Genomic DNA, 27,867 nt, shown 5'->3' with positions numbered 1-27,867 from the left:
GGAGACAGCCCACCCCTACACCCATGGGGCATCCCTTAGCTCTCCCCCAGTGTCATTGAAAATAATTCCTCATGTCCTACCTCACCAAGGGTTGGGAGGATCAAAGAGGAAAATGGATGTGAAGATACTTCGAAACAAATTTGAGGAGCTACAGAGCTGTAAAGGATCAAAGGACCATATCGCTGTCCTTCGCACCTCTGCAGCTCCATTTTGGAAAGTGTCAAGTAACAGCCAGCCAAATTTTGGTCCTTAGCTTGGAGAAAATGGAAGTTTCTTTGCAAAGGAAAACACAGTACTTCATCTGGAAGTGCGTGCCCTTGCTAACTTTAGGAGAACTATTCTAAAAGGCCACCACCACTGCATGCCCTGCTTCTGCAGTCTGCAAAGAGAGCAACAGGTCACTGGGGCTCATGTCTGCATTTTACTAACAATGACATGGAAGCTCAGAAAGGGTATCGCCTACAATACCCCAGCAGTGCCAGAGGCTGCAGGAGCCAGGCTTCCCAGAAGTTGGCTTTGCACAAATGAGCAAGCAGATATTCTGCAGCTCTAGAGGCATTTGGACACTGAGCAATGGAATTAGATGAACTCTTCATCGCAATAAAGAAAGAAGGAAACTTCCTAAATGATATGGGTGTAACTATTTAATGAGCTGACATCTATGATCACCTGGGCACCATGAAGAGCCTGGAGTCAACCACAGTCTTGGAATCATCCACTCCTTGCATCTTAGAGCCAAAAGGGGCCACCTGGGGTGTCCAGGATACCCTCCCTGTTTGTTTAGGTGGGGAAGTGAGAAGCAGAGAGGGAAGTGATTTCTCCAGTGTCCTGCAGCATCTGAGGCAGGACTAGAATGATGGTCTGTCCTCTTCTAACCCAGAGTTCCTCCCATTCTAGAGCATTGTTTTTTTTTTTTTTTTTTTTTAAACTCATGGGACTTTAAAGCAAACTTACTTTTTACTTGCTCTCATTTAATCTGGAAGGAGAAAAAGGCGCCCTTTGTGCAACTCTGGGCGCCAAATCCCAAACCACGAAAAGTCAAAACCTATTGGTATGCATAGCAAGTGTGTGAGCAATGTCGGAAGCTTTTCTTGCTTAAGCCTCAGTTTCTCCATCTGTAAAATGACCTTGAAAGCATTTATCTGCTCTCTCACACTTATGATTCAGGTCAGTTCTAAGGCTGGAGGTGGTTGTTCCTCTGTCGTCATAAAATCTGGTGTAAAAGCTGTTAGTTTATTATATTTTCTCATGTTAAGGACACAGAGAGAGACATAGCTTGGGCTCTAGGGCCAAACAAAGAGCCCTGCGTAAATCAGGTAGTCAGTTTCCACTAACGCAGTGAGTGCCATGAACACAGTTCTAGAGAGCCAGTGGCAGCCCCACCAGCCTGGGTGTTTTGGGAAGATCACCCAGTGGGACTAGATGAGCCACTGTCATGAGGGTGGGATGGTAAGTAAGGCAATTACTACTACCCTTTGCAGAGAGAAGAGGGAGCTGATAACCACTGCCCTCAGGAGAGCTAGTAGAAAACAAGGAAACTGCTTCCAAAGGTGGGCTCTGGGTAACTAGAACCAGGATAAGAAAATGTTTTAAACTCACTTTCTGAATGCGATGCCCTTTTGATACGCAGATTATAGGGGGTTATAGAGCCACTGCTCTTGGCTATGGAAATGACTACTGTCTCTTGGGCAAGAAGCCTTCCTGTCACCTGCAGCCTGAATCACCAGTCTCTTGTGTGTATTCCCATAGCACCCACACATATCTCCCCCGGAGCCCTTAGCGGTCGCCTGACCACCTGTCTTCAGAGCTAAGTCAGTGCTTGTAACTCAACCAGTCTCCATGACTTGGAGCACCAAGTTCCCACCCCTTTGAGAGGAGTGAATTCTTATCCTTCTCAATGGGGTGAAAATGGCATCTCTGTCCCATAGACTAGCAGAGCCATGGTTAAAGATTCAGTGTAATGGTAATAATCATAATGGTAACAAGAGTATCATTTGTCACTAATTTAGTATTTTGGGACTTACAACGTCTAGCACACAGTTTGGCATTTTAGTTTCTCAGCCATATTTGAGGAGGTTAATAAGAATTTGAGTCCTTTTCACAGGTGGGGAATTTGAGAGTGGGTGGTGAAGTGACTTAGCCAGTATCACTAGCATTAAATGAAGGCCTAAGATCTAAAACCCAAGTCCTGTGAGCACAGGCACCCAAGTCCTGTGAGCAAAGGCCTTCCAGATTGAATAACTGCTGTTTTTGTGAAAACCCAGCTCTGTTGAGCCTCTCCAATGCCTGCTGTGAACTGACAGGGTGTGGGAGCATTTACCACAGACCTCACACCGGTAGCAGTGAACATGGAAATCACGATCCAGAGCCACAATCCGGACAGTCTCCTCCTGGCCTGGGGCTGGCATGATAGGCTCCTTGCACACAGAACATCGGGGAGCAAATTTCCTGAAAATGGAGAATACGGTACTGGTTAGACATTGAGTATTTACACTGACAAATGGGTGCGACCCAGAAGTGAGAAGAAGAGGAGCCAGCCGAGGGTCAAGACAACTGCTCTGTCATCTTGTGTGACCCTGAGCAAGTTCCTTTCCTTCTCTGGGTCTGCTTCCTCCGGTGTAAAATAAGGGATATAGACTGGGTGACTGTTGAGGTCCTTCTAGACCATAAATACTGTGATATTTGGGGAGGTGGGGAGTTAGTGTGTGTACCCCTTATGCATGAAGAACATCTAGGTGCTATTGGCCACTTGGTAGGTGCCATGGAATTCACTTGTGGATAGATTCAAAACACAAAACCTGGGCTCGGGCAGGGTCCTGGGGCCCTTACTTGTTTCTTTTGCTTGATTTTGTCTTGTTTGGTTTCGGCTCTTAGACTCTGCTTTTTGGCTCCTAGAGCGCTTCCAGGCCCTACACAAATATTCTGAGGTTGGTGACTGTGTCATTCCCACTTATTAGATCCTCTTTCTCTGAAACTGAGCTCTAGGAATTAACATGAGAAATCTCAACCCCTTATCTTTTTAAAACAGCAGAGGTCAGAGAGTTTAAATATGCCAAACTTTACACCAAACTTGCTATGACCACGTCTGGACTTCCTACGTTTTGGTTGTGTGAAACTCTGGTTTGAAAAAAAAAAAAAAGTTCAAAAGCTGCCAAGTTCTTTATTTTTTAGAGGGTTTTAGCACTTTTAAAAGGTATGAGCATTTACACGTGTAGATATACATATATGTGTGCTTTTGAGGTTAACTGTTGGTGAGGAATTTTAATATTTCCTCATCTCTCAGTATTCTTTAATATGACCAACGGCCCTAAAATTTGTTTCTCATAACAGATTAAGAGGCCGCAAATACAGGCTGTGCATTCATCTGCATCTCCTGGAAATTAGGGGTGGCATTTGGGAAGGTGTGAAATGAGACATGATTTGAAATGGCCAGGGATAAAAACTGAAAGGATGGGGGGAAAAACAGGAGAAACAGACTCTGGAAGTCAGTTTTTTTCATGATAATGGTTTTGAGATTAATGACGTTAAAATTTATCTATTTGTAGTGAGACTTAAAAAGAAATAATGATAGTAATCTAATACTTTGCAGAGCACTTTATGGTTGTCAAAGCATTTTTACATACATTATACTCTATATGTACATATTAATTTTCTTGGCAGCACCCAAAAGGCATCTGTGTGGCTGCAATCTAAATAAATATGAATTAAGCAGCAGATCAATTGATTGCTATGAAAGAAAAATTAAAAGGATCATGGTACAACTGCAGCAGTAATCAGAGTTGTTATAATTGGCATTTTATGCGAGAAGTTTACACTCAGTGGTAAAAAAAAAAAAAAACTGCTTTGGACTACCTGATTATTTTTGAATCTGGGTCATCAGTAGTGAAATAAGCAGGCTTCTGGAATCCAGTGCAGAATTTCCTTTCCCCAAGCCTATCAGGACTGCAAACTCAAAAGTATGTCTTGCCTATCATTGAACTGTGAGCCTGCTCCTCTTTCCTCACGTAAAATTACTTATTTCTTTAGGATAAAATATCTCTCACTGAATTTTAGTAGTAATGATTCGCACACCTTTGGGGACCACTAAACTGTGAGCTTCCAGCTGGCAGGTTTTGCTCAACCTCTGAATCTCCAGAAACCAACTCCTGTGACCAGGGCAGACAGCAGAATTTCAGGCTATCTCTAATGAAATGAACTGTCTGCCATTTTGCTCTATAAAAAGATGTGAGTTGGACCTTCCTTTATGTTCAATCTCAAGGTCTTTCCTCTTTGGAGAGGCATAACTTGTATTCTTGCTGAGTAATGATTGCTTCCTACCCATTGGCCTCATTTCCATGATGGGGAAAAAACAATGTGAAGAGACAGGAAGTGGTTTCCACAGTCCCCACAGTGTTCCTTGGCCGGCATTTTGAAGACTGTTCTAAATCCCAGGTGGTCTGTTTCAAGGCTCAGCTCACTAAGCAGACAATAATAATAATAATATAATAATAAAAATAAATCTGATAAAAAAAACCCTTTTGATGGTTCAAATGGCTACCATATATTGTGTGCTTATTATATGCCAAGGCTTGTTAAGCACTCTGTGCACTTGACCTCATTTTTTACTGACAGCAACATTATGAAGAAATAGTTTTTATCATTTCTGCTTCACAGCCATGGGAGCCAAGGCTCCGAGAGGGCCGGTCTTAATCATCTTTGTCCTGGCACATTTCTGGCAATCAACAAATGGGTGCTGATTAAACAAATGAGTGGACGAGTGTAATGTCTCTGATAAGAAAGCACAGATAGTGAAATAAAGGCTCAAATGCAATGAAAGGGTCAGCTAAATAAGCCAGCTTTTCTGAGCTCACTGTCCTGGCAGTGGGAATATAGAAATAAACTAGGACTCCAGCAATCAGACTGGTGAGGAAGTTCTATATATTTCTGCAACTGTTCTATTAGTTGAGATATACACATCCTGTCATATTGCAGAAACGACCTAAGGTTGTAAGGGTAAAAGTGTGTGTGTTCTTTATGATTAATCAGGCTATGCTTAAGTACTAGGCATACCTGATTTACAAAACTCTGCAGAATATAGAGAAAGATATAAATTCAAACAGGGGGATAGGGAGGGGCTGCAGTCAGGGAAGCATTCTCCAAGGAGGTGGTAAATGAGTTGGCATTTGAAAGATGGCCATTTAGGTGAAATTTGAAAGTGTGTGTGTGTGTGTGTGTGTGTGTGTGTGTGTGTTGATGAGAGATACACTTTGCCAGGGAACTAGTTTGAGCAGTCATCTGAAATAACATATGGGAAAAGAGTTGCTACCTAATAGGATGGAGGACTTGGGCCAACCTTGTCTGAAGGTGGTTATACAGGGGGTGGCCCATTTACAAGGCCTTTTTTTTTTTTTTTTTACAAGGCCTTAAAAATAGTATTTGGGAAGCTTATTACTCAAAGTGCAGTCTAAGACCACCAGAGAACTCGTCAGAAATGCAGAACTGTAGGTCCTACACCCCAGACCTACTGAATTAGAATTTGCAGTTTAACAAGATCCCTAGGTGACTTGTAAGCACATTAACATTTGGGAAGCGCTGGTTTAGAAGACAGGATGCTAAGCAGGCGAGATGAATCCCTTCTCATGGGCCTTCTGTATCTCACAGCAACTTCCACTCCCAGGCTGCTCCAGTTACAGCCAAGCAAATCTTCCTGGAATGGAGAGAAGCCCTTCCTCACTTCGTGGCCTTCTTTATTTCCTGAGTTGTTCCTGCTGTCAGGAATCTCCGTTTCTCACTTAAAATACTCTTCAAATTCTGCTTCCAGAAGCCTACCCAGATCTCAGGGCCAAGTAATCTCTTTTGACTCTGACAGCTCGAGCCTTTGCCTGTGCCTGTCTCATCGTGTCTGGCCCCTTCTGCCTGGTATCACACATGCTCTGCGCTTGTCCCCCCCTCCTCCTGGCAAGCTCCTTGCTGACAGGGGCTTTTCTCTGTGTGTCTGTGCATTTTCTACCCATGCAATTTCTCTCCTTGTATCTCTCTCCCTTAGCACTGGGCACACGGAGGGCTCTTGGTAGATGTGGTTGAATTGGAATGGAAAGATATTTCCTAAAAGCTCAGAGGGAGACCAAGAACAAGCGCCCCCCAACAGTCTGCAGAAGGAGGCCATATCCCCCTATGCACCCGCTCCTTAGCCTTGCAATGCCCACTCTGGGTGGGGCTTTTAGCTGCTTTGTGTTCTGGTACGTTCGAGGCTCAGACACAGAGTTCTGTAGAATTTCTTATTTTCCTTTGGGAAATGGTGAAAAGATAAAAAAGCTTCCCCTCTTACATACCTGCCAATCAAGCAGACATTATTTTTAAAAAATAATTTGTGTTTTCACATGCCATTGATTGGTGGTGGGGGTGGGGTGGAGCTGGGGGTTGGAGACAGTTTTTCCCCTTTAGGGGCTAATAAGCCTGCTTGTCTGGAGTGTTGAGACCCCCACACTTTCGTCACCAGTCCCAAGTCTCTAATTATGCTCCTCACTCTTAGAAATGAAAGATAAATGGCATAGATATAAACTTCCATTTGTCAGAATTGATTTCCTGTTTTAATTGGTTGGGGGGGGGGTGTCATAGATCAGTCTTTTCCAGCAACAGAATCACGTGTGCTCTGATTACATCTAGCAGTCTTTCTTGGATTAGGGTACGTCTAAGAAAGGAGAGAAACAGCCACAGAAACACACTCCCCATCGGTATCTTTTCACTTCCCTTAAATAGATGCAGGTTTTTTTTTTTTCATGTGTAATTACAAGCTAAAAATATCAACAACGTGAAGTACAATTTATGCTGTGACTGCCCTTTCAAAGTGAGCCCTTACTTGTCTAATTCAGGTTGAGAATTCCTGCCTCTGGGGTTTTTTTAATTCATTCAGCCTCACGTCTTTCAGTGAGATTTTCACTTTCTTTGCTACTTGGAAAGTGGTCAGGAAATTCACTTTTAAAATAGAGGAGTCTCAGGTCCCCAGACTGCTTGTGGTAAGTTCCTCCTGATTGTTGACAATCAACAGAGCGGTGAAAATTAACCCACAAGACTGGAGGCCATAGAATGGAGACCCAAACCGATGAGCCTCATGAGCTTTATTCCTGTGAGAGCTTTGGACTGTCCTTAAAGACTCAGACTGCCCAGCAAGCAAGCCAGGAAGCCTCCATGTCTACCACTTACCGATCACCTCTAGGGTTTTCATATGGTTCCTAAATATATGTAACAAATGTCATCAACCCATCAGCCAACTAACAAAGGGGCCAAATCAAAAGAAGCAAAACACAAAACTATGTGAACTTCATGAAAATCCCACAGCTGTAATAGAGGAAAGAGGACCCGATGAATGAGAAAACTGAATAAGGCACATTTTTCCAGGCCCATGAGTAAGTGGTCTTGACCTGGAGACTCTACTTTCCAATCTTCCTCAAAAGACTTGCACATCACTGCATTCGTTAATTTTATTAGCAAGTGTCCTGAGCACAAGAAGGCCTGGGTAGGCAAACAGGTCATGAGAGGATGTGAATATGTTGCTAATGACATGAAACTGCCCCCAGAATGTGAGAGGCTTGTACTTGGAAGAGGAAGTGAATTGTTCTGTGCCCATGTCCATCTCCCTGTGACCTCCTTGCTATAGACTGGCAAAGATTTAGAGGTCAGCTCTATGGCTGTGACACCTCGGGAGCTTTAAAACAGGCTCTGTTCTAATGACCAGACTGAAAAGCTCAGAGGCACTGAGCAGTTTGTCCACTATAACACATCTTGTTCATGTTGAGGCCAGGGAGGGCTAACCCAGGATCCTTCCTCTTTCCAATGCACATACTCTGCAGCTGAGTCAACTTTCTCAGAACCAGAGCCACATGAAGATGTGATGGATCATCTCCAGGGGAGCCTTCAAGCAGAAGCCAGGCTGGAGGACTGGTTGGATTAAGTGATACCCATTCCCACATTAGAAGAGGGGGATAAGCAAGCTCTTTATACGGTCTCACCAAATCCTGAGATCCTACGGCTCTGAGAAAGAAAAATGTGTGGCCCAGATATCAGGTAGTAAGAACAGACTCCCAAGGGGACTGGCAGGCCGGAAGGGACAGAATAGACTGCCTACTTGTGGAAGTCCTCAATGCAATGAATGAGGCCACCAGCATCCACGGTGAACGGGATCCCATCAAGGCTGCGGTGGCACATCACACAGGTAAAGCAGTGAGGATGATAGGCCTTCCCGGTGGCTCGCAGAATCCGCTCCATGATGGGCTTAGAGCACACACTGCACTGCTCCAGGGTATTCTGAGGAGGGAAAGAAAAATGCCAGCGTCAAGATGGATCTTGCAGAAGCTCCATGTATTTAGTCCCTTACAGCATGACAAGCACCATTACAGACACATTGGCTTATGTGCCTATCACAGTGCTTGGAAGAAGGCAGAGAACATATTAAGGAAACACATAAGATGGATCAAGTGTCTTCTCTAAATTCACCCAGGTGGTAGGTGGCAAATCTAGAACACATGTCTTCTGACTTCTCTCTCTCTTCTACCACTGTTAGAAGGCTCAATGGCAAACATTTTTGTTAAGGCAAATATAGTAGCTATTTCTGGTTTTGTTGCAGCGATTTGGTTCTGCTGTCATAGTGGGAAGGCAGTTGTAAACAGCACACATGTAAACGGGCTGTGTTCCAAGAAAACTTTGTTGACAAAAGCAGGCTGGATTGAGCTCACAGCCGTAGTTTTTTGACCTCTGAACTACATTAACCCAGGTTCTCCCCTGGAAGAACACTTCACTTTTCTAAAACTTGACTAGACATCAAAAACCTGATGGGGTCACCAAGGACCTTAAGATTTTAGAGTGGTCTGCCTGACAATGGAGACTCACAGAGGGTGCCAGGTGTAGAATCCAATCAGAGCTCAACATAATCAAGGAGGCTTTTGATGATTTAAAGCCTTGAATTGAATACCAACCCCAAGTGTGGTACGATGAGCTCTTGATGGAAATGGTGAACCCAGAAGGGTTGCCGTTTTGGGAAGTGAATTAAGAAAGTCAATTTCTCTGGCTTTAAAAATGTGCTGAAATTAAAAACAACAACAACAATAAACCAAAGCCCTCCCCAAAAGGGAAACTATATATTGAGTCAGGATTCAGGAAGATTGTTAAAATTAGCCATTAATTTCCATCCTGCCCCAGAATCCCATGCTGTCTTCCCAAACAACCATGTTTCACATGTAATATGCTATATTCCAAATGAGATGTCTAGACCGATTCAGTTTGCAATCTAGAATAAACCCAGGATGGGGATTTGATTAGAAAGATACAGGACTGGAATTGCCCTCTTACCATGAAAACTTTTAAATGGCCATGATGCAAGTAATGCCTATTGGTAGATAACTAGTGTGCTGACGTCTCAACCATAGCGAGAGTCTCCGAATCGCTTCCTTGTTTGCATCTCTCCTCCTAACACTTCTCTATTCCCAAAGTGACTTCTGGTTTCCTTTCCAAAGCACAGATGGGACCAAGTAACTTTGCTGTTAGCAAAAACTTCTACGGCTCTACAATGTGAAAAGAGTTAGTTCCTTGCCTGACATTTCAACCTCCCTTTCTAGGGTAAGATTTCCCTAATGTCTCAGACTGCTCACTCTTATTCAAACCTTTAAGAAACTTCCGCACTTCTGTGCACTGGCTAATACCTAGTATGAACCACAATTTGTCATTTTGACCTTTCAAGGTACAGGCCAAAAGGCAACTCTCCAGTGAAGCCTTCCTCAAGGCTTTCAGTTGGAATCATTGCTTCTTTCTCCACCCTTCCCAAGCACCCCATTAACATTGCTTATAGCACTTACAGTGTTCATTCTATTAACATTTTTTACACATTTGTCTATTTCTTCTACTAGACTAATTTCTTTAAGGGAAGGGGCCATGTCTTTCTTTTTTAATTTTTAAATTTTAATTCCAGTGCAGTTAACATACAGTGTTACGGTAGTTTCAGGTGCACAATACAGTGATTCAATGATTCTATGCATCACACAGTGCTCATCCTGAAAAGTGTACTAACCTATTTCACCTATCCCCCCCCATTCATCTCTCCTCTGGTAACCAACAGTTTATTCTCTTTAATTAAGAGTCTGTTTCTTCATTTCTTGCTAACTCTTTTTCCCCTTTGTTGGTTTGTTTTGTTTCTTAAATCCTACATATGAGTGAAATCATATGGTATTTGGCTTTCTTTAACTGCCTTATTTTGTTTGGCATTTTAATCTCTAGCTTCATCCATGTTGTTACAAATGGCAAGATTTGGGGGTATAGCTCAGGGGTAGAGCATTTGACTGCACAAATGGCAAGATTTCATTATTTTTTGTGGCTGAGTAATATTCCATTATCTATCTATCTATCTATCTATCTATCTATCTATCTATCTATCTATCTATCATCATCATCTCACACTGTCTTTATCCATTGATAGATGTTTGGGGGTGCTTCCATAATTTGGCTGTTGGAAATAATGCAGCAATGAACCTAGGGGCCCATGTATCCTTTCAAATCAGTGTCTTTGTATTTTTGGGGTAAAAACTCAGTAGTGTGATACTGAATCTTAGGATAGTGTTATTTTTAACTTTTTGAGGAACCTCCCTACTGTTTTCCATAGTGGCTGCACCATTTGCATCCCTACCAATAATGCACAAGAGTTCCTTTTTCTCCACCTCTTTACCTTTCTTGTGTTTTGATTTTAGCCATTCTAACAGTAGTTTGGATTTACATTTTCCTGACAATAAGTGATACTGACCATCTTTTATGTCAGCCATCTGGATGTATTCTTTAGATCAATATCTGTTCATGCCTTCTGCCCATTTTTAAATTGGATTATGACGTGTGTGTGTGTGTGTTGAGTTGTATACATTCTTTATATACTCTAGATACTATCCCATTATTGGATATGTCATTTGCAAATATCTTCTCATATTTAGTAGGTCGTCTTTTAGTTTTGTCAATTGTTTCCTTCACTGTGCAATAGCTTTTTATTTTGATGTAGTAGTCAGTGGTTTATTTCTGCTTTTATTTTCCTTGCCTCGGGAGATATATCTAAAAAAGCATTGCTATGGCCAATGTCAGAGAAATTACTGTCTGTGCTCCCCTCTAGGATTTTTATGGTTTCAGATCTCACATTTAGTTTAATCCATTTTGAGCTTATTTTTGTGTGTGGTGTAAGAAAGTCATCCGGTTTCATTCTTTTGCACGTAGCTGTTCAGTTTTCCCAATACCATTTATTTGAAGAGACTTTTTCCCATTGCATATTCTTGCCTTTTTATCAAAAATTAATTGACTGTGTAATTGTGGCTTTGTTTTTGGACATTCTATCCTGTTTCATTGATCTGTGTGTCTATTTATGTGCCAGTACCATACTGCTTGGATTACTACAGCTTTGCAGTATAACCTGAAATCTGGAACTCTGATACCTTCAACTTTGTTTTTCTTTTTCAAGATTGTTTTGGCTATTAGGCTCTTTTGTGTTTCCATATAAATTTTACGATTTTTGTTCTAGTTCTGTGAAAAATGCTATTGATATTTTGATAGGGATTGCATTAAATCTGTAGATTGCTTTGGATAATATGGACATTTTAATAATATTTGTTCTTTCAATCCATGAGCATAGAATATCTTTCCACTTGTGTTATCTTAAGTGTCTTTCATCAATGTTATATTCTTTTCAGCGTACAGGTTTTTCACCTCCTTGATTAAGTTTATTACTAGGTATTTTATTATCTTTGGTGAAATTGTAAATGGGATTATTTTCTTAATTTCTCTTTCCTTTGTTTCATTATTAGCATATAGAAATGCAATGGATTTCTGCATATTGATTTTGTCACCTGTTGCCTTAAGGAATTTGTTTATAAGTTCCAGTAGTTTTTGGTGGAGTCTTTAGGGTTTTCTATATGCAGTATTATCATGTCATCTGCAAGTAATCAAAGTTTTACTTCTTCCTTACCAATTTGGATGCCTTTTCTTTTTCTTTTCTGAGTGTTATGGTTATGACTTCTAGTACTATGTTGAATAAAAGTGGTGAGACTGGATAATCTTGTCTCATTCCTGATCTTAGGGGAAAAACTCTCAGTTTTTTTTACCATTGACTATGATGCTAACTGTGGATTTTTCATATGTGGTCTTTATAATGTTGATGTATGTTCCTTCTAAGCCTATTTTGTTGGTTTTTACCATAAATGTTGTACTTTGTCAAATGCTTTTTCTGCACCTATCAAAATGGTTGTATGGTTTTAAACCTTTCTCTCATTGATGTGATGTATCGTGTTGATTGATTTGTGAATACTGGACCACTCTTGAGACCTAGGAATAAATTCCACTTGATCTTGGTGAATGATTTTTTTTCATGTATTGTTGGATTTGGTTTGCTAATATTTTGTTGAGGATTTTTACATCTGTGTTCATCAGTGATACTGGTCTGTAGTTTCCTTTTTTTGTGTGGTATCTTAAAATGGTTTTGGTATCAATGTAATGCAGGCCTTGGGGACCATGTCTTAAGAATGTATTTTGCTGTCTCATACCTAGAATAAAACTAAGTCTAGGATGAATGTGTGCAAAAAGAATGAATGAAGGAGTACTGTTTACATCATACCCGGGAATTGCTGGACTGGTCTGACTCTTCTGACTCTGGAATCCATACCAAAATGAATTGGTAAATTCATCACCATCCTCTCCTCAAAGCTGTGGTTGCTGGAGGTTCTGAAATTGCTTAGTACGCCTCTGGTCACAGTCTAAACTCATGGAAACTATTAACCTATTTTCCCCCCATTTTGAAGTGGTGAAATTAAAATAGCAGAAGAACATAAGATGAAAGTTTGGAGAAAATGATGCTCTGGACAATGAGGGCCCTGCTTTTTTTCTATCCTGGTGATCTGAGCTGATGTGGCTGCAAACTGTCTTCCCAGGGCTTGTGTTTTGCTCTTCTGTGGGTTTTAACTTTTTTTTTTTTTTTTTTTTTAAAGGCAGCCCTGTAATGGAGTTGAACAAACCAGAAAATGCTTGACCAGAGAATGTTTTTGTTTGCACTGAGGCTTGGCTACAAGTTTTAGTCCATTTACTCAAAACCAGCAGCAGCATAAGGTTGAGTCAGTTTCTAAGGAAAGACTTTATGGTCTGTGGAAGCACTGTTTAAAGGACAGGTAATCTGAACATTTATGCTACAAAGGAAAAAACAGTGTAAAATATGCCTAAAGTGAGACTACTATAAAATGCCCGCAAATCAGAAAATAAAGTGTCTATGAATACAGCTGACTGGAAGCTTGGGCTACGAAATGATGGAGGACATGTGAAACTTCTTTAGTCAGCTCCCTTTACTGTACCCTACTCCTTTCTTCCTTTCTTTTTTTTAAAGATTTTATTTATTCATGAGAGACACAGAGACAGAGGCAGAGACACAGGCAGAGGGAGAAGCAGGCTCCATGCAGGGAGCCTGACGTGGGACTCGATCCTGGTATCCAGGATCACGCCCTGGGCTGAAGGTGGCACTAAACTGCTGAGCCACCCAGGCTGCCCCCCTTCTCCTTTCTAACTCTAACTGGTTCACTGGGAGCCAGAGAAACATCTTCTCTTTGAAGAAGGGTAAAGACTCTTATGAAGCTTACAATATTAAGTGTAGTTACCATTTGTGACCATACAAAGTTGTTACGGTATTATCGACTCTTTTCCCTGTACTGTAATCTTCATCTCCGTGACTTATTAATTTCATTAGTGGAAGTTTGAATCATTATGCTGTGCACATGAAACTAATATACCAGTGTATATCAGCTATACTTTATAATAGTAATAATAATAATAATAATAATTACCTAAAGGATACAAACATAGTGATTTGAAGGGGCACACACACCCCAATGATTATAGCAGCAATGTCCACAATAGCCAAAATATAGAAAGAGCCCAGATGTTCATTGACATATGAATGGATAAGGAAGATGTGGTACACACACACACACACACACACACACACACACACAGTGGAATATTACTCAGCCATCAAAAAGAATGAAATCTTGCCATTTGCAGTGACATGGATGGAACTAGAGGGTATTATGCTAAGCAAAATAAGTTAGAGAAAGACAAATACTACATGATTTCACTCAGAGGTGTATTTTAAGAAATAAAACATCAATATGACGGAAGGGAAGAAAAAATAAAATAGGATGAAAACAGATAGAGAGAGGCAAACCATAAGAGATTCTTAACTCCAGGAAACAAACTAGGGGTTTCTGGAGAGGATGGGGCGGGATGCGGTAGCTGGGTTTTGGACATTAAGAAGGACACATGATATGATGAGCACTGGGTGTTACATGCAACTGATGAATCTCTACATTCTACCCCTGAAACTAATAATACACTATATATTAACTAAATTGAATTTATAATTTATTTATTTATTTTTACAGAATAAAGAGAGAGAAAGAGGGGTAGAGAGAGCAAGTGAGGGGAGTGACAGAGAGAGAATCTCAAGCAGACTCCCTGCTGAGAACGTAGTTGGATGCGGGGCTTGATCCCATGACCCACGATATCATGACCTGAGCCAAAACCAAGAGTTGAACGCTTAACTGATTAAGCCAACCAGGTACCCTTAAATTGAATTTAATTAAAAAAAGATGCATTCTAAAAAACAAATAATTAAGTAAATAAAATAGTAAAGGGCTTTTACAACATTAGAGAGGAGGGAATAAGGAGTTCCTCTAATTTAGGCCTTTGATTTCACAGGTGAAAAACAGACCCAGAGCACTAATACAGTTGGACGTGAGTCACGGGGTTCATTAGGGACAGAGGAGGAACTAATACCCCAGGTTCCTGTAATTCCCTAATTCATATACAGACCTGATTAATTAATTGTGTTGGCATAGGGAGCAGAAGTTGCTAGATAAAGAATATGAATTGTTCCTCTGCCTTTGTTACCCACTATATGGGTACTTGGGTAAATAATTTCTCTCTGTGGACCTGTTTTCTCAACTGTAAAACAATGATTAATTTTAACTCTGCAATTGTATTGCTCTGTGATGGGTCAGAATGAACAACACTGGGAAGAGGGCAATGTTTCCATTACTAGAAATATACTAAAAACAACTGGGTAACCTCTCATCTAACATTTGAAAAGTTCATGTGTTAGGAACCTGGACTGTATAATCTTTACTATGTCTTCACCACTTGAAATTCCAGAAATTACTAGTGGTAGATTTTCAAGCATGACGAAGGAAGATCTTTATGTCTTCTTATAGAAGGTTATTTTAAAGCCAGACCAAAAGATGCCTCTTTGTATAAACCTAAGGCTCTTCTAAAGTCAGTTAAAATGAAATGGCTAATAAATAAAATAGGTTTTAAGAAAATAGAAAAAGAAGTAAGTCTTCAAGCAAATAAGTGAAAGAAGGTCATCTCTAAGTTTGTCTACTCAAAAGCATCTTGTGTGTGTAGTAGGGGTGTTGTGGCTGGTTGGGCAAAGGGTAAGAGTTGGTGGTGGTTAAGAAGGAAGAGCACACTCCAGCATAAGAACCACCCAGATCAGTAGAGTGTTTCATGACCTGGCTCTGGATCCATCTCAGCTGCTCTTTTCCATGGACCCCACCTTCCAGCTGCTACTCTGAACTCTCTCTGCCACCTCTTTAATAAGTTATGTTCTTTTACAAGCCCAGAATAGCTCACATCTTTCTTTGCCTAGAGAATACCTGTTCAATCTTCAAAGTTAAGCTCAAATGTCACCTCTTCTGCAAAACACTTCTAATTCTCCCTCTGTTGTACCCCAAGTAAAATAAGTCACTTTTCTCCCACTCCCATAGGATTATACGATGCTTCTCTGATGACACTGCTATAACATACTCGATTTTATGGTTTATATCAAGCTCTGCTACCAAAAACAGTGAGCACCCCACTCTTGCTACAGGGAGCCATAGTCATAGGTCAAGCTTCCTAGGAAACAGATTCTGAAACAGAGATTTGCACGTGGGAAGTTATTGAGATCAGTACCTGTGAGAGAGTATAGGAAGCCCCTGGGCAGAGGGAGAACCTGGACTAGGATGCAGTCACAGCAAAGGAGACTCGTAGTTCCCTGGAGACCTCTGGAGCTGGGTGGGTCTGCACAGTTGTCCTTCCTGGACAACAGGGTGTAGGGCTTTCATCTACCCCTGCATCTACCGGCCAATGGATATAGGAGGCTTTTAAGGAGGAGAGTGATCCTGGGTGAAGAGGTTACCTTCAACTGAGAGTAATTAGCAGAGAATGAACTCTGCTATGAATGGTTAACAGGGGAATGAAAGCCTAGGTCCTGAAGGAGGATCTGGACCACAGCATCCACACCATAACCATCCTTGCCCAGGATCTGCACGGTTCCTGACACACACTTCGGTAACTGATGACCAACTATGAAGCACCTTACAGCTGAAGCTGAATGAAGAGTCTAGATTTCTTTTCTTTTTCAAACACTCTAGGCATTGAGGATTTTTTTAAGAATCTTTAAAAATTGTCTTAGGCAGTTACTCCAATGAAGGTATGGTTAAAGGGAGAAGATGTGAGAGTAGCAGAGAAAACAAGAAAGCTACTAAAAGGCACAGCTTATAAATGTTTCCAAAGTGATGGCAATACAATTGTGATTAAAAGCACAGAGTTAAGTGAAAATAAAAATAAAACCACAATCAATTCTTGTACATGAAACTCCCAAATGTAACTGTTTTTAAATTAGAGATACAATCTGGTTGTATCTTTTCTATCCTTGGGTACTGTATAAATAACTTGTCTAATTCACAGGCAGAGAGCTAGAAGAATCATCTGAATATAAATGAAGCGTATAGGTAACATAAGCATTAACTACTAGTAAGATGATAGGGAAATATTTCCAAAATTTACATATTGCATAGGTGTGTATGCATGTTCAATGATGAGTATTTTAAATCAAGGCACGTAAGTATTTGAAGATTCGGAAGACTACAAAGTGCTGCCATTTAGAAATGTTAAAATTTTCATTTCATAAAATTAAAATGTGATCTTACATTCAATCTTTATTGTTTTTTTAGGTACAAAAGCAGTTTTGAAACAGCAAAGACTCTTGGAAAAAAAACGAGGGTGACATCTCATTTCTAGATATACTTTTGGTCTTGTTGGGATAAGAATAACAAAGAAAAAGAAGAGTTTGAAGCTATTGGGCCTTTAAGATCTTTAGAGATGACTCCTCTTGTCCAGGAGTTTCAACTCCCCTCTCTCGCTTGCTTCTCCCATAATCCTTCACTCAGGGAAACAGTTACCAGGAAAGCACATCTAAAACAGTCCCAATCACTTCTGGATGAAGAGCATGAAAGGATGGTGCTGGGCGGGAGGGTGCCTATATTATACAGTTTAAAAAAACATGATTCTAGTCCAACTACCAGATTCTAGAAACTAAGGCACAGAGAGGGGTAACACCTAGTAGCAGATCTGGAGTTAGAATATTGGTCTCCTAATTCTCCCCTCTGTGGCTAATCCCCTGCCGCATCACACTATGCCCATTTTGTATCTCAGCAGACACACTCTGTATCACAAATATAAGGTGTTCAGGCTGGCTACCCACAAGTTACACGCATATAAGAGGAAATGTGTCGAGATCTTAACACAAGTTTGTCTACAGTCAACTTCATGGGTTCCTACAGGGTAAGGGACAAAACTCATTGTTGCATCCCCAGCATCTGCCACTGTATCCTTGCATAAAATTGGTGCTCCCCAAATACTGGTTAGATGATGAATTAATAAACTCTGGATATGGACTTTACATAACATGAAATTATTCTATTTAACCATGGAAAAACACTTCTGTAGTCCAGAGCTTCTTGATAGGCAGGGTGAGACACAGTGTGCCTCACTGGGTCCCAGGTGTACCATTTAGGGGGTCAGAGGGGGCCAGGCGTTCCCATAGTTCCTGAGTGGTTACCCTGGGTCAGAAGAAGCCCCATCCACTGATTCCAGTATGCTGAATAAGTGCCATCCTTTCCCACATGGACCATGATGTAAAGGAGGTTGTGAAGCACATATGAAGTGTTGATGTTCACAAGGAAATAGCGGTGTGGTAAAGAGGAGCCGAGGGCTATGACTCAGCACACCTCCACGGAAAAGCCAGTGACATTATACAAAACTCAAAAATTATATTCCCTACCTTAATTTTGTACTTTAAACTTTTTCTTGATTTTGATAATCAAGAAGACTTCCCAAATGAGGACAGGACTTTTGGGGTTCCCTGTAGATGAAGACATCATTTTACCTTGGTAGTTCTCTTAATATACTATGGTACAACATCTCCCTATAGTTCTGCCTCCCAGTGAGGCACGTTTCTTTTTCTTTTTTTAAAGATTTTATTTTTTCATGAGAGACACAGAAAGAGAGAGAGGCAGAGACATAGGCAGAGGGAGAAGTGGCTCCATGCAGGGAGCCCGACATGGGACTCCATCCCGGGACTCCAGGATCATGCCCTGAGCCCAAGGTAGACGCTCAACCACTGAGCCACCCAGGTGTCCTGGCACAGGTTTATAATTGAGAGGTTTTTGACTTTCCAAGTGTTCTTCACCTATATGTAGATCTTTTTTTATGATTTATTTATTTACTTGAGATTGAGAGATTTGCATGCATGCACATGAATGGGAGAGGCAGAGTGAGAGGGGGAGAGAATCTCAGGTAGACTCCCTACAGCATGTAGAGCCTGATATGGGGCTTGATCTCATGATCCTGAGATGATGATCAGAGTTGAGACCAAGAGTTGGACACTTAACCGGCTGAGCCACCCAAGAGTCCCCACCCATATATCTATATTTTAATCTAAACTTTTATTTTCTTATTTTTAAATCACTATGTATATTTCTGTTTGTATCTGTATCTAATATGTGCTTTGAAACAGATAAAAAATAATAACGGTAAGCCCAGTGTCATCTCATGCCCATGACTGTGATTTGTTAATCAGAATCAAAATTACTATAGATGAGAGTTCTTATTTTTACAGATTGGAAAATTCTCGAGTCAGTTTATTAGATGGCATCAAACTCTTAGAATGTGTTGTATTTGATGTCATTAGCCACACACAAAAATGACAACTATGAAATATGTAACTGGAAATTTAGTAAAAGAACTCAAAGTTCGTATTTTTTGTTCACTTCCGCTATTTTTTTTGAGCACAACTCTTTGCACCCAATGCCTGTATTACTTCCGCTTTCATATAAATCCCCTTTAAAGAAACTTTTTGCATGATTTTGTAATGAGCAGAGCAGCCAGCCTTCCCATTTAATTTAGCATTACAGAAAGCCTAGAGAGGGGAACAAAATGTTCAACATCCTGGCAGGTACAGAGGCAGAGAGAACAAAGATACTATCCCTGCCCTCAGAGGTTCCCAATGTAGTGGGAGGAGCAGACACTTCTTTAAATAACTAACTATAGGCAAGGGGCAGAACACATTGCTATTATGGAGGAATGAGTGATGTGGGATGGAAACACAGAGAAGAGAGAGTAATTACTGAACGGTGAGGGAACAGGCAACATGGCAGTGGTGTGTGATGCTGGGAAGCCAACTGGGTGGGATTTGAGTTGGCCTTTGGCGGGGGAGGATATTATGGCACTCTCTGGAATTGATGTTGTGTTATAAGGAGAGTTTTCATTATCTAAGTCACAGATATACCTACAATGAAACAAAACTCCTTTCACAGAAAGAGTCTGTTACAAAATCAGTGTAGTAAGCAGCACTGGTGAAGGGGAACTCAACATTGCCAGAGATGAACATCTGTGGATCAACCTAACATAAAGGATGTGTAGGACTATTAATGTAGAATTTAGAAAAAAAAATCTTACAAAATTTCACATGTATATTTGGATTAAATAAACTGGATTTAAAATTAAGAAGTATGTCCTAAAACCACAGGAAAAAAGGCTGATGGAAAGGACAGAAAGAACAGAACAATTAGGTTACTTTATTCAATTTTGCCATGAGCCACAAGTCACATTCTTCACCAAGTAAATAAAGCCCTGTTGCTTATTCTGAAGCACTCAATTTGGGATTATTATCTGAGCTTTGGGAAATTAAAAAAATCCCATTACAGGACATTTAGTTTATCTATACCTTAAAGCCTCGAGTGGTGGTATTTGACCTTAAAATTGTGTAACCCTTGTAGTACGCTAGCTTTCCTTAAACACTTCTCTTGTATGTCTCAGAAGCCTTGAGGCATAGGATGAAGGCGGAGGGGGCTGAGCCCTGTTGAGTGTGCCAGACCTTCGTGCCAGGAGCAAAATTAAAAGATCACACGGCACTCCGCGGAGACTATTGTGAGAGGGGGAAAAAAGAACAGAATTCCTTTCCTTCCCAGCCAAGTCAGATCACAGATTTGCCTTTACAACACCTTTAAGGTACAGTCTGTTGGGACTTGTCAACTCAGGAACTGGAGGAGAGCGTTTGTCATATGCAGTGAGAGGAGTGGTGATAGATTCAAGAGCCATGGGCTGGGAAGTCCAGGCAGTGTTCCTGACCTTGTTGGCCTTCAGTTTGCTCATCTACTAAATAAGATTGAGAATGTCTATATTGTAGTACTGTGAGCACTGAGATCCACAGATGAAAGGAAGTGCCCAGTGCCTGCTGTACACTAATTTGTTTTGTGTCATTCTCCTTATAAATTTGAAGGGTCTAGGACATATATTTAATTCACTTGTCATTCCTTGATCACTTAGTTGAATTACTATATATAAGCACTACATGTCTATTTTTTCTAATTTGTCCTTCACCATCAATTTTAAAGTATTTTCATATCTCTACTTTCTTTTAAAAAATGGAGTATTTAAGGAATCCTGTGTCTGATACTCTGGGACCACTGGATAATATCATAATATAAAATGGGCTTCTGGATTCCTAAGAGATATTCCTTCTGCTTCCTAAGAATTTGGTGGAAGAGCTGTTCTTACTTTTCTATGTAAACATTATCGTACCTCAAACCCATACATTTCTTAGTCTTTCTTAAAAGTAATTTACATTATTTTATGCTCCCCAAACAAAAACTGACAGCTTGCCTTGCTTGAGTTTTTAAAGTTTATGAAGTGCACATGAACAAGACCTCATTTAATCTCTAGAACAATGTATTACAGTAGGTAGAACAGTAGAATTCTTGTCCTGGTTACATGCTGCAGGACTATAAATGTGTTCGGATTTGAACCTATGTCTTCTAAGTTCAAAGACAAAGCTGTTCATTCTTCTACTTCACACTGTCCTCCTAGGTATCTCTATCTAGTTCACGTAATGCCAATCACACTGAATGTAGTTATGAATCTTTAGTAAACTGCTGTGCCATAGCTAACAACTACATAGTTTGCTTGAGCTTGAAAAAAAATATGAAAATCATCTTGTTCCACTCCCTCCCCTTAAATAGGAGGATATTGCATTCAAGGAAGTTAATGCCTAGTGTCGCAAACTAGGGAAAGAGCTGAGTTCAGGGCCCTAATGCCCCAGTTTCTATATAGCGCTTTTTTCCAGATGCCATGCTGGGTCGTTTTGGAGTACCAAAACTTCACTTTGGTGTTCTCGCCCTTGTCAGCAGTAGAAATATGACAACTAATATTGGTTAGTTATTGACGTAATTATATGACCAATGAAAAACCATTAGTTGAGTATTTGACATAACGAGTTTTTGCCACTGTCAAAACAAGGCCATCTCCCACTGGTAAGTATGGAGGCCCTCTGGCCAATGACTCAGCTAATCCTATCCTCAGCCTCCTGGCATGATGTCTTAGGTTCACTTTTCATAATTCCTGCTACTTGCAACTTGTAAATAGAGGTTACTAACAGAACTCAGATAAGGTTCCACTGAGGCAGTCACTTTCTAGAGTAACTGGAACTTCAGAGCTTCTTGAATAAAATTCCATTATCTGAGTGTCAAAGTTTTCATCTTAGAATGGGACACTAATTATTGTCCTGTCTACCTTATAGAATTTTGATAATTAAATGAGATAAGAAATTTAAAATGCACTCTTAACAAAGTAAAGATTAACTAGAGAGAACAAATTGGTTGTGACCAGAAGAGAGGTGTGTGTGGGGGAATGGGTGACATAGGTGATAGGGATTAAAGGGTACACCTATCATGATGAGCACTGAGTAATGTATAGAATTGTCGAATCACTATACTGTAACTGAAACTGATATAACACTGGATGTTAACTATACTGGAATTAAAATACAAAAAATTTTTAAAAAGAATGTAAAGAGATGTAAAGTTACTGGTTTTTTTTTTTTTTAGGGAAAACCTTTTATTTTTTATTTTTCTTTTATGTTTTAAAGATTTTATTTATTCATGAGACACAGTGAAAGAGAGAGAGAGAGAGAGAGGCAGAGACACAGGCAGAGGGAGAAGCAGGCTCCATGCAGTGAGCCTAATGCCGGACTCCATCCCGGACTCCAGGATCAAGCCCTGGGCCAAAGGCAGGCACTAAACTGCTCAGCCACCCAGGTGTCCCTGTAAAGTTATTTTTATAAAATTCTTTTCCCTGGGCAAAATTACTGTTCCATAGGAGGAATGACCCAAATTCTTGGCTCTTCAGTCTCTAATCAACTGAGCCTACTTTCTACTACTCTTATTATGGAAAGAAGATAATACACAGAGAAATCCATAATCCCATGCATATTGTGTTTCGGAAAATACAGTATGCTTTTTTTCCTTTCAGTTTTCTTTTGGTGTCAACAGACATTTTGCGTTGTTACATTTTTCTTTCATTTACATACATGGAACACCTAATAAATGATAGAACAGGTACATATTATGCATTTAGAGTGTGTGTGCACATGCACAAGTCTCAAGGAAGGTGTAATTTGTCACAGACTCTTCAACTAAGTCCCTGAACCCCGTGCCTGTGAGGTGCCATCTTGACTACCCTTAATTTACAGGGACAGGAGGCCTCAATTGGGAAAATGATTTATCTCTGGATCACAACACTAAGTCCAGCACTGTTTGAAACTAGGACTGCTGAAATAGATGTTTATGGAACTCCTGCATGGGATTGTGACATGGAAATGACCCTAAGGCAAGAGCTGTGCCTGGTCTTGGAAGGCCAGACACTGGCAGTGAGGTCTGTGGAAAGCATTTGCTTCTTCTGGCCTAAATTCCTATACCTATAAAATAAGAGACTTTATGAAATAAACCTCTTGGTCTCTTGAAGCTCTGTGATTGATTTGAGGACTGAACAGAAGTTTCCACAAGGCAGTGCTCTTTGTCCTGTTCACTGCTTCAACCCCAGTTCACTGAAAAATGGCTGGCATACAGAAGAAACTCAATAAATATTTAATTAAGAAAATGAATGAATGATTGGGAGTGAACACTCCAAAGAGTCATCCAATAGCACATTACTGCCATGGACACACCTGAAATTCCCTAACAATCTTCAGATGGCCTTCCATCACCACTCTATCAAGTAGCCCCCTTTTCCTTTGCCAGACTCGATCTCATTGCCTTGTTACTTTCTTTATAGCCTCATCACTGTCTGTTATCACCTCATGCATTTAGTTGCTGACATGCTTATTGTTTATTTCCCCACCAGGCTGAGACACCACAGCATTCACAGTCTCGGAGTAATGCTTAACACATACCAAGCACTTAATAAGTGTTTGTTGAATGAGAAAAGTAAATGACATTAATCTAACATCTAAGGTCTCTTCCAACTCTTGGGTTCTTTGATTCTATCTCAACAAAAGTCTATTTCTCAAAAAAATTCATGCTACAAATTTCGCTAAGAAAACACACGATCTGAAGTTAATCACACAGCATTGATAGAGCAATGCTCTTTTACTTAATGGCATTTGTCAACTGTGGGTAACTGACCCATCCAGGGGCAAAACCTAAAACTAGGGGTTTAAGCAATGATGTTTTCAGCTACATGTATACATAGTAATGACTGCCTGCCTGCACATTTCAAATCTGAATTAAATCCATTGTGAATCATCCATTAAAGTCAGGATCTGCAAGCAGAAACTAGAAATGTTCCCAATACCATTCTTCTCACGTGTCAGCTCCCTTCAGAGTTGCCTGAAACTCAGCTCTGCCAAGTTGTTTATTTTCTACCTGGCTTTATGAATTGCAATTACTTCCTAAATTATAACAAGCCACAAGTGGTCTGAGCCAAACAACTAGGGTCATAGAAGGTCTATCCTTGTACTCCTGGGGATGACAGAAAAGCTTGTTTGAACCAAACTTGATCCTCTTTCAAAAGAAAGGGAAAACTTTAAGCCTCTAACTCCTGGGAGTGGCAAAGAGAACAGCCAGAGGGCCATGAGCTAACTTCGATTCTCTAGAGATCAGTTGAACAAATTTGGCAATGATTTGGCTTCTGTGGAAAACAAGCCCTTCTAATTACAGTTCTGCCGACGGGAAGACAAAAGACAGCACCATGGCTGAGAAAGCCCATTAATGACATGCCAACATCATGGCTGCGGCTGTGGAGTTCCCTTCTGAGCAGAGTGCTGTTGACGTGAACTCCAAACACCCAGCTCTGGAACCCATTCACGGGAACGCAGCCTCCTGAAGAGCACAAAGGGAAGTCGGCAATGTGATTTACTTCCTTTAAACTGTGTCTTGGCTGTAATATTTTCTGACACCAGAAATAAAATAATTCCATGTTTTGGTTCCTCTCTGCGTCCCCAAGGAGCCCAAAGTGGTTTACATGAAGGAGGTATGAAAGGCACAGACAGGAGGATAGGGTTTTCCATTCTGTAACTGCTGAAAGACAAAGGGGACAGAAAATACAGATGTTTTCTCTTTACTGCTGCAAAAGGGCGGGGGGCTAACTCTTCCAGTGTCTCTGGAATGCAAATTTTCTTTCACAGTTTAGCAGTCTTTTTTGGATTTCAGCACAGTGAACTAACACTTTCCTGGATTCCAAGACCTCCAGAGAACCAGATGGAGGGGAGGAATTGGGAAAAAAAAGAACCCACGCTACTTGAAAAAGGTATGAATTTCTCACTCTGCATTCAGCCAAAAGCTCTGAAAATTAGAAGAGCGAAATCACTTTTGATTTGTTCAAATGCATGCCACCCTAGAGTTGTTTGTGGTGGGTAAAAAAAAAAAAAGATCTAAAGTGATTTGATGGTTTAGAGTCTGCGTTCAGTTTAAGCTAGGAATCAAACTTTAACAGAGATGGTATGTTTACTATCAAAGGCAGGAAATAATGTAGATGGGAGAGACTGCACTAGATGATCATGCTCTATGCGGTGCTCTAAAGCCAGGGACCCCTTCCCCAGTGCTGGACTCTTTAACTCAACATGCAAGGCCCTTCAGGATATTGTCCCACCTGTCCTTTCCAGGCACCTATCCCACCATTCCCCCAAGGCAGTCTTCATTCCTGTCAACCCATGCTCATTAACACTTCGTGCTTCTTGTCCTTGTATGGCTATGCATGCACTGATGCCTTTGCCTTGAACATTTTTCTTTACAAGTTACATGGCTCAACTTTCAGGCCCAGAACATGTGAATATTGCCTCCTTTATTAATCATTTCCCTCCACTTTTGTTACTGCACAGCACTGCTCATACCGTCATTCTAGCAGGGACCCCATATAGGGGTATCTATGCTGTAGGAAATGCTACCACGAAGTCCACTTTCCAAAGATGACAACACCAACACATATCCCATCCTGCACATTCTTTTTCCAGTATAACCCAGACCCGCTACACACAGGTGGGGTCTGGGAGGACATGTGTACTCGTTTTTTTTTTTTTTTAAGATTTTATTTATTTATTCATGAGAGACACGGAGAGAGAGGCAGAGACAGGCAAAGAGAGAAGCAAACTCCCTGCAGGGGGCCTGATGCGGGACTCGATCCCAGGACCCCAGGATCATGCCCTGAGATAAAGGCAGACCACCCAGGCACACTGGATATGTGTAGTTTTTATTGGGACAAATACTTGAATAAATCTCTTTGACAGATTTTTATGGAACATGATTTCTGTCATCTTCTCCTCCTAATCATCATTCTCTGCACAAGTTCTAGGATGTCAGGCTCCCTTCAATGTGTGGGCCCCGGAAACGAACACATTACACTAGGAACTACTGCATTCCCTGTTTGGGGAATTTTTATACAGGTACAGTGGAAGACAACGTTTACTTTTCTGTGGTCTTATATATTATTAATGATCTTGGGGTCAGGCTATCTCCCCTGAAAGTCTTTAGTTTTTTACCTGAACATCTGTTAAGTTAAATGACCCTTATATATACTTGTATCATTAATTTTTAAGCTAAGAACAAAATTGGCTTTTGCCCTACTTAGACCCTATGTTGTTGGATTTGGGTCATGGTGCCAGATAATTTATGGTTTTCATAATATTAATGATCATATTTTATATATTCCAATTCCTTCTGTCCTTTACCTCAAAGCAACAAGTTCAGGTCAGATAAACTTCAAGAGCTATAGTTTTGCTACTGCTAAAACATGTTTGACATCAGATTAAACATCACCTTTCCTACATCCCATCAGGCACCAAGTCCTATCGTTTTGCCACTAAATATTTAAATTCCACCCATTATTTGCTTTCACTGCCATATCGTTCCATCCCACCTAAGTGGATGACAATAGCCTCCTAACTGGCCTCTCAGCCTCCCGTTTCCCCAGCCCCAGTCTTTCACATTGATCTGCCCCACAACACACCAGCCCATCAGACTCCCTTCTGATTCCCAGGTCACCTCCAGACCTATTTAATTGTTACCTCTGGAACCGGAGTTCAGGCATCCGTAACTTCTAAAAAGCTCTATGATTGTGCTAGATCTTCCTGATCTTTCAGGATTGGCTGGAATTTGAGTTTTTATAAAGCAAGAAAGAACAAACAGTGCATCTGAACAAATTTACTATGGGTACCTGGAGAAGAGTCGAGGATTTAGATTCCTTGCAATTATTTTCTGGGGAGTGAGATTTTCTTGGGGTTGGAGGAACTCCGAGGGGGGAAGGAGAAAAGAGACAGAGCTGACACTTGCCAACAACAGACACCTGTTCTGTACGAGGCACAGGGCTGGGCTCTTTCATGGATACTATTCCATTTAAGTTTTTTTTTTTTTAGATTTTTTTATTTATTCATGAGAGACACAAGGAGAGGCAGAGACATAGGCAGAGGGAGAAGCAGGTTCCCTGCGAGGAGGGACTCAATCCCGGGACCCTGGGATCATGACCTGAGCCAAAGGTAGATGCTCAACCACAGAGCCACTCAGATGTCCTTCCCATTTAATTCTTAAAACAATGTCAGGATAATGATAATATCACTATTTGATAGAAGAAACTGAAGTTTAGAGTTTTTCTTCATTTGTACCCAAAGTCATAAATTGGCACACACAATAAATGTGGATCTGCTTGACTCCTATCTATGAGGTTTCAGGATTAATAAATACAAACATTTCTTAAGCAAAGGAGAGAGACTCTAGGATGGATATACAGTGATGAATTTGTACATGTTCAAAGCGATCTTACAGGCTTTAATTAAAGATCACATCTCCATGAGGAAAATCTATGGTATAGTAGAAAGAGCATTTGACCAGAAGTCTGGAAATAGAACACTAGTCCTGGAAATGTCATTAATTTGCTGTGATACCCCTTGATAGTTGTTTCCCTACAGCTGCTCTTCTCTTCTTTCTTTATAACCTTCAAATTTTAGCTAGGTACACAGCCGTCCAGAATACATAATACATTTTTCAGCCTTCAATGCAGCTAAGTTTGGCCATGAGCCTGAATTCTGGCCAAAGAGTTAAAAGGGGGAATGGATGCATCCTTAGAAGTAAAGGGTCTGCCCTCAGTTCACTGAAATATGGGAGCAGCCATCCTGACCCTTCATTAGAAGCTGTGCTGAGCTCATGGCAGAGGAACACAGCAGCAGACTGAGTCCCTGCCTAC

General features: G+C 40.8%; 1 protein-coding gene across 15 annotated transcripts in view; it reads right to left on the bottom strand.

Moving 5' to 3' along the window:
- LPP (LIM domain containing preferred translocation partner in lipoma) overlaps positions 1-27,867 on the bottom strand; it is a 674,822-nt gene that overhangs the window by 16,082 nt on the left and 630,873 nt on the right. For all 15 annotated transcript variants that reach the window (XM_055308459.1, XM_055308473.1, XM_055308464.1 and 12 more), the window contains 2 exons: positions 8,105-8,283; positions 2,328-2,448 (listed from right to left, as the gene is read on the bottom strand). In XM_055308459.1, the coding sequence (XP_055164434.1) occupies positions 2,328-2,448; positions 8,105-8,283 (300 nt within the window). The remainder of the gene's footprint in view (positions 1-2,327; positions 2,449-8,104; positions 8,284-27,867) is intronic.

Source organism: Nyctereutes procyonoides, unplaced genomic scaffold (assembly GCF_905146905.1).
Source record: "Nyctereutes procyonoides isolate TBG_1078 unplaced genomic scaffold, NYPRO_anot_genome, whole genome shotgun sequence".
NCBI lineage: Eukaryota > Metazoa > Chordata > Mammalia > Carnivora > Canidae > Nyctereutes > Nyctereutes procyonoides.
The sequence above is the reverse complement of the archived record's forward strand: the minus strand, read 5'-3'. Positions and strand labels throughout refer to the sequence as shown.